This window comes from Grammomys surdaster, unplaced genomic scaffold (assembly GCF_004785775.1).
Source record: "Grammomys surdaster isolate TR1022 unplaced genomic scaffold, NIH_TR_1.0 167, whole genome shotgun sequence".
NCBI lineage: Eukaryota > Metazoa > Chordata > Mammalia > Rodentia > Muridae > Grammomys > Grammomys surdaster.
In genome coordinates this window covers 9,426,494-9,433,130 of record NW_021604615.1, presented here as the reverse complement: position 1 = coordinate 9,433,130, position 6,637 = coordinate 9,426,494, and the positions used below count along the sequence as shown (strand labels likewise).

At 48.2% G+C, this 6,637-nt stretch overlaps 1 protein-coding gene across 2 annotated transcripts in view; it reads right to left on the bottom strand.

The window, feature by feature from the left end:
- The window catches only part of Dlgap2 (DLG associated protein 2), a 720,970-nt gene that overhangs the window by 20,430 nt on the left and 693,903 nt on the right, over nt 1-6,637 (bottom strand). For both annotated transcript variants that reach the window (XM_028766298.1, XM_028766297.1), the window contains 2 exons: nt 5,511-5,863; nt 4,568-4,609 (listed from right to left, as the gene is read on the bottom strand). In XM_028766298.1, the coding sequence (XP_028622131.1) occupies nt 4,568-4,609; nt 5,511-5,863 (395 nt within the window). The remainder of the gene's footprint in view (nt 1-4,567; nt 4,610-5,510; nt 5,864-6,637) is intronic.

The window sequence follows — 6,637 nt, the reverse complement described above, 5'->3', positions numbered from 1 at the left end:
TCTATCTATCTATCTATCTATCTATCTATCTATCTATCTATCTATCTCTCCCTCTCTCCATCCCTCCCTCCCTACCTACCTAATTCTGAGTTATGGTCTTACGGTGTCACCCAACTTGGTCTCAATCTTATGATTCTTTTGCCCCAGACTTCCTAGTTTTGGGTTATAGGCATGCACCTCCATGTCTGGGTTTATACTGTCACATTTGAGAGATGTGTAAAGTGAGTGACATAAACTCACATGTATCCTCTCAGAGAGATTTTGAAGTGGAAACAGCATATATACTTCTGTCATAAAAATATCGAAAATAGTTGTCTAATTTACTCCACTCCCCAGAATGCAGCTGAAAGAGATGGTGATACACTCTGACCCATGTGAGGTCTACATCATTGTGTTATTTATAAGGGAAATATGGGAAAGGGCTCTTCAGTAAGTCATTATTCAGTCCTGATGACGGATGCCATGTAGTTATTTAAGAGATGGTTTAAAGTTAAAAACATCAAAAATGCTTTTGGTGGAATTAGACTGAAGTACATGGATTGGCAGGCCATTATTAACTATAATGTCAGGAGACATACATATATACTCTCATGTGTACAAACACACACACACACACACACACACACACACACACACACACCTACCTTACATAGTGGCTAAAGAATGAGATTCTCCTCAACCCATCATTTTTTCTTTCTAATGTGGGTCACATTAGGATGCCCGAGATGGGCAGAGCTTGGGGAGGGGCTTCTGCACACTTTCATAGGTTGTACTTCAAACTAGTGGTATAACCACTAGAAAAAAATCTCTCTAGATCTCTTGAGTCTTTGCTTACTTATTTAAAAATATGGAAATAGCCAACACCTTCCAGGACAAAGAACTCTCAGAGAGATTTGCTAGCAGCAAATTCCATGTCTTCTCAGTGCCACCAAGGACCCTCAGGAGAGTTACATTCACGTTAAGTTAAAGAGATGCACGCTGCAAGAGTTTGGCCAATTTAATAGAAGTTGTCATAGGAAACTATTCTAAAAGACTACGAAGCTATCTGTGGTGGAAGGCAAAGGCTGAAGGGTTTGCCAGCATGTGTCCAAAAAGAGCTCAAGATTTGCCAACACCCAGAGCCCCGAGAAGAGAATTGTAGGGGAGAGGAGAGCTACTGTGATCAACAGCGGAGAGAAAACATGGCGCCTCCTGAAGAAACATGCTCCAGTGTGAATAAATTTAAAACAGTGTGAAATATTCATCTATGAGATCCATATAGGACAGAGAGCTAATCAAGAGAAGGACGAGTCAGTGAAGTTCTTCTGGGTAACTCTGGAGGTAGAATCTTTATGGGGGGGGTAGGTGTTACCCAGCTGAGAGTGAAGAAAGACACATAAACAAATAACTGAGGTGACTGAAGGGAGTCTTTACACTTTCAGGCATGCGACTCTCAGTTCTTGCCGGGCTGTATACAGAGGGAAGTCGTGAGAGGGAGCCATGAGGATAGGGTGGGGAAGGCATCTGTGGATACGATCTGCTTGAGAAGTCTAAGGAATTTGGTGGAGACCATCTAGCTGTGCCTCTGAGTACGTGTGTGTGTGCACACACCCTGTGGATGTATGCAGGCCCAAGAGTGGTAGTGACAGGGGAAAAGCTTAAGGCTTTCTCTCCTGTGCCCAGTTCTCTCTCACCAGACCAGGCTTGGCACCACACTGCAGCAAAGCTGCCTTAGTCTGAGCCTGAACTGTTGGATCCTGAGGTGAAAGCCCAGGAGCATTGAGGTCGCTCAGTAGTACACCTGAGTTCCCATCCAGAGTTGTTACTCTCCAAACAAGCTCCTTGGGCTCCATCTTGTAAGCCTTCCTTAGAGCAAGGCAGACATGTAGCTTCGGAGATAAACTCATTGTTTCCTTTAGGAGCCCATTCTAAGTCCAGGAGCTAAACAGGATGTCTTAGTGAGGAGCTTGGGAGTTCTGCTAACATCATTTGAAGCTCTGTGTGTGTGTGTGTGTGTGTGTGTGTGTGTGTATGTGTGTGTGTGCTTGCATGTGTGTGTTCGAATGTGTGCATGTTTCTGTGTGTGTGTGTGTGCCATGTGCGGAATGCAGTGTAGGATACACAGTAGGACCCTCCACAGGAATAGTCACCAAGGCTTCCAGAGGTGCTCCTCACTGTGCCAGCTTGGGAAGCACCTTGTGGTGACTGTTCACTTAGCACAGGTATGCTCAGGCCTGTGGAACTGAAGACTTCCTGTCTTCTACTGAGGTAGTTTCACAAGCACGCACGCCCACACACAGTGAAGACCTCTGTACAACAGACACTCCAAAAAAAAAAAAAATCGATAAAACAAAAACAAAGTCAAAACAAAACAAACGAAAAGGTTTACACAGGCCTGGCACGGTGAAGAGGGAGGGAGCCAGGCGACAGACAGCTCTAGGTCTGAGGACCTGCGTACGCAACTTCAGAGGACTTAGCCTCTTCTTCTCATCCCAAGACTGGGATGTCAGCTCGAGGATCTGGTTTAAAGTCCAGAGCACTCAAGGGCTGGCCATGTGGCTCTAAGGCTGAATCTACCATGCAGGGTCCAACCATCCAGAAGTATATGGAGCTCTAAGCTGGGCGAAAAGGAAAAGGAGGATACGGTGGCGGTGTGACCAGGTAAAGAGCATCGCAGGCACCACACTGCAAAGCCCAGCAGGCTCCACTTAGATCCTGGGGCCTAGTCTTTAAAAGTATCCCTTTACTTAGAGTTATATGTACGGCGGGCCTTTCTGTGCATATGTGCATATGAGTGTCGTGCGTGCCTGTAGAGCCCAGAGGCATTGGCTCTCTCTGAGCGGCTACAGGCTGTTGTGAGTTGGCTGACATGTTCTTGTCCTCTGCAAGAATAGCAAGTGCTCTTAATCACTGAGCCATCCCTCCATGTCCCTGGACCCTAGTCTTGACTGTATAGGGTCCCATGATACTTGCAGACTAGGAGCAGTTACACCAGGGACCAATGGGTTATAATGTTCAGCAAGAGAGGGCAACATTTACCAACTGTGTGCTGGTTACCTACACATGGCTCTTCTCAAGGTTTCCCAGACAAGGGAGGTTCTGAGTAATTGGACAGGGGTCTGGGCCAGGCAGGAAGTAATGTACTTTAGTGCTTGGCACCATGTTACGGACCCTTCTTTATAAGCCAAGGACAGAGTAAGGCTGGCTTCTCTTTCTGGGTCAGGCAGGATGGATAATCCCAGTAACATTTATGAGGAATGCTAAGGCAGACTCCCCTGGTACAGAATGGCTTCCCAATTTAGTTTCAATTCTCTGGGCAGCAGAGCCCTGCCAGGGCTGTGGGAAGCCACCTGCTGGGCTTTGTCCTTTACAGCAGCACTCCTAGCCAGGCAGTCTGAGGCAAGGCGCACATCCTCTTTGGTCATCTGTTTCCCCTCCTTTGGTTGAGAATAATGACACATGGCCAACAGGGTCACTAATGAGGGTTAAGTAAAGATAAGTCAGAGAGCTAGGGACAGGGATATGACACAAGTCTATTTACCTGTTCATGCCTGCCGTGTGTCCCTCAGGCACTGGCACTGTCTCTAGCATCCGGTGTCTACTTATACTCTTCTGCTTATTTAAAGGGCCACTCCCAAACTTTCATTCTTACCAATGGAGTGGAGGTCTGGCCACACCTCCTTCTTACCCTAACACTTAGGTTTCTTCTATTACATTTTTGTCTTAGCTTTCCAATTGGTTTTATTTACACAGCGATAGCTCTCTGGGCTTATGCCATGGTGTTTTGGTTTGTTTTGTTTTTCCTTTCCCCACTGAAAAAGGAAGTTTGAATGAGTTTGCCAACCAGAATCGTGATGTTCACACATCTCTCCACTGAACACTCGCCGCCCAACACAGCCGTCCACTCCATACTCAACATGAACCGAGAGCTCACTATGTGTCAGGCACTGTGCTAGGTGCTGGGGTACCAAGAGGCAGGAGGCACGGACCCAGCCTGCGTGCAAGGGAGTGAGGGAGGACAGTGCTTGGCCCGAGCTGTGTGGGGTCCAGATGTGAGGAAGAGAGGGTATGTGGTGAGTTCAGGCGTAGGCCCAGCTATGAGGAGGCAGCATGAAGTGCTGTCTCCCTTTGGAGCATGAGAATCCATTCTTGAAATTGTATTGGGTTCTTTCAGCTGCACAGGGGCTGAGTCTCTGTGGTCAGTGCTATCATGGGCCACCGATGGACAACTCTGGCTATGACTACCGGGTGGGGGGTGGGGGGAGGTTGGAGACTTGGTAGTGAATGGGTGCTCGTGTATTTAGAGAACTCTGGGTCTTAATGACAGACAGAGGAATGGGGTAGGTTCCATGCTTTCTCAGTTGCTAGGACTCCTCTGGCTTGCAAGATGTGTCTTTACTTGGAGTGGGGGCTGAGTTACTTCCTAGGGATGGTTGAGGGTTCTGTGCAACAGTGTGATGCACCCAACAGAGTGCCTGGCACATAGAGCCAGGACAGAGAGGCGACAAGAACAGTCATGTGAAGAGTCCAAAGAAGAAGAGAGATCAAACTTCATGCGAGCTTGGATTTGGAGATGGTTGGTACTTACATCTGACCTTGGGTAGGGTTGATGATCAGGGAATTCAGAATCCTAAAAAAACCAATGAAGCCACAGTGTGGAGACCTGGCTCAAGGATCCAGGCCAGTGGGCCTACACCCCCCTGGTTTCTGCCTGTCCCCCCCAAGTCCTGTATGGGGCCATCCCTTCCGGCTCTGTGAACTTCGTCCTTGCAGGATGTATGTGTGGAAGATTAATCATTCCGATTTTAAAGCCTGCCACACAGGCTGAGCTGAGGTGTAAAAGCAAGAGGCGAACCTCAGCTTGCGCAGCCGTGTCCGCTCGGGCTTGGAGTCATCACCTGACAGACACCGTTTGTGAGACAGGCCCCCTATTTTTATATTATGTGTGCGTCACTGCACCAAAGTCAAGTTCTCTGAGTCAACTGAGGAGTGGGAGGGCCAGCCAGGCTTAGAGCGGGGAGGCTAATGGGAAAGTGGGATACCCTTGAACGCCCAGACACCACAGGATATGGCTCCTGTGTGTAGAGGCCTCTAGGACAGAAGGCGTGAGAGGAAGGGCCCAGCTGCACACTGCCCCAGTTGGTCACATGCTTAACCAATAACACAGCACTTGGGTCTGTCTGCCTCTTTATTCTCAATACTCCTTGAGGACTGAAGTATTTTCAACAAGTCCCTCACCCTCTTTATAGGGATCTAAATAACCTATACCCAAATCATCTGCCTAGCTGTCAGCCCTGAGGTCCACACCTCTATGGGTCCCTAGGTAGTGTGTGTGTGCGTGCGTGTCTGTGGAAGCACATGAGTCTCAGCTCCCTGGGCTCTGTACTGGGATCTCTCATGCGGTGGCAGGCACCTGTGGCCTCTCAGCATTTACTGTCTTGCTTCTGTTAAGGGGACAAACACTTGGGCCTGTGACTTGGCTTTTGACTTGGCCTGTACAGGCGCCAGGGAGGGTGGGCAGGGGAGAGTACCTGGACCCCGATGGAGGAGCAGCGGCTCTTGAGGAGCTCCTCAGCCTTGGATGCCAGGACAGCCTTGTCGATGCTCCTTGTGGAGCTACTCTGGGTATCCGCCACGTGGCGCTGGGCTGCAGCTGTTTCCAGAGCCAAATTCATGGCCTTGTTGCTGTCTAGACTGTCCATGGAGTTATAGAGACCACCACGACTATCTTGGGGCCACGGGGACATCCTCTGGGCACGGCTGTCCTGGTAGGCATCCTGCGTCGACTCGGTGCTGCTCTGGGCTGTCACAGAGATCAGAGGTTTGGAGGTGGTCCGTGGAGGCACCGGGGGAGGCGTCTTCTTGTAATTTGTGTAGGAGACAGCTGTAAGAGAAGAAGGCCTAGTGAGGGGAAATCCTCTATCGAGCTAGTCTATAGCTCTGATACGCAGCTGAGTTTGTCTGTCTCTGGGCATCTGGCCTTAGAAAGTCAGGCCAATGGACAAGATCCTGTTGTGAGTAAAGAGATTTGTGTTATATATATGTAACAATAGGAAAAATCATAAAAGCACCCAAGAATCTAGCATGCAAGTAAAAAAAAATACACGTGTGTGTGCATGTGAGTGTATCGTGAATGTGTATATATGTATGTGCCTGCCTGTGTGTATAGGACAGAACACTTCTATACCACTGACTTCATGGAGGTCATAGAGTTGTGTTAACACCCCTTTTACCACACCAGGTGAGGGAAGCAGGCAGGGTCCCAGATCAGAGACAAAATGAAACGCATGTGTAGGGAATCACCGGCACAAGAAACCAGGGGCACTTTGAAAAGGTCAGTCACATTTATTGCAGAGTGATAGTATTTGCGGGTTTTCTCTCTTCTGATTGCATTTGCTGCATTTCTTCATAATGAGTCGTTGTTATTTCACACTCACAGATGAAGTGAAGTGAGCTCACCATGCCAGCACATTCATGTTGATGAGTGGGGCGTGCGGGTTAAAGAGAGTGGTGGGAGGAGTCAGGATAGAAGCTGGTAGATGGCAGGGTGGCACAAACCAGGCTGAGGTTATTCCACCAAGAGAAAACACCTTGAAGCCCCCCTTTTCTTTTTCTATAATATATAATGTAATATAAATATTTTTATATATATATATAT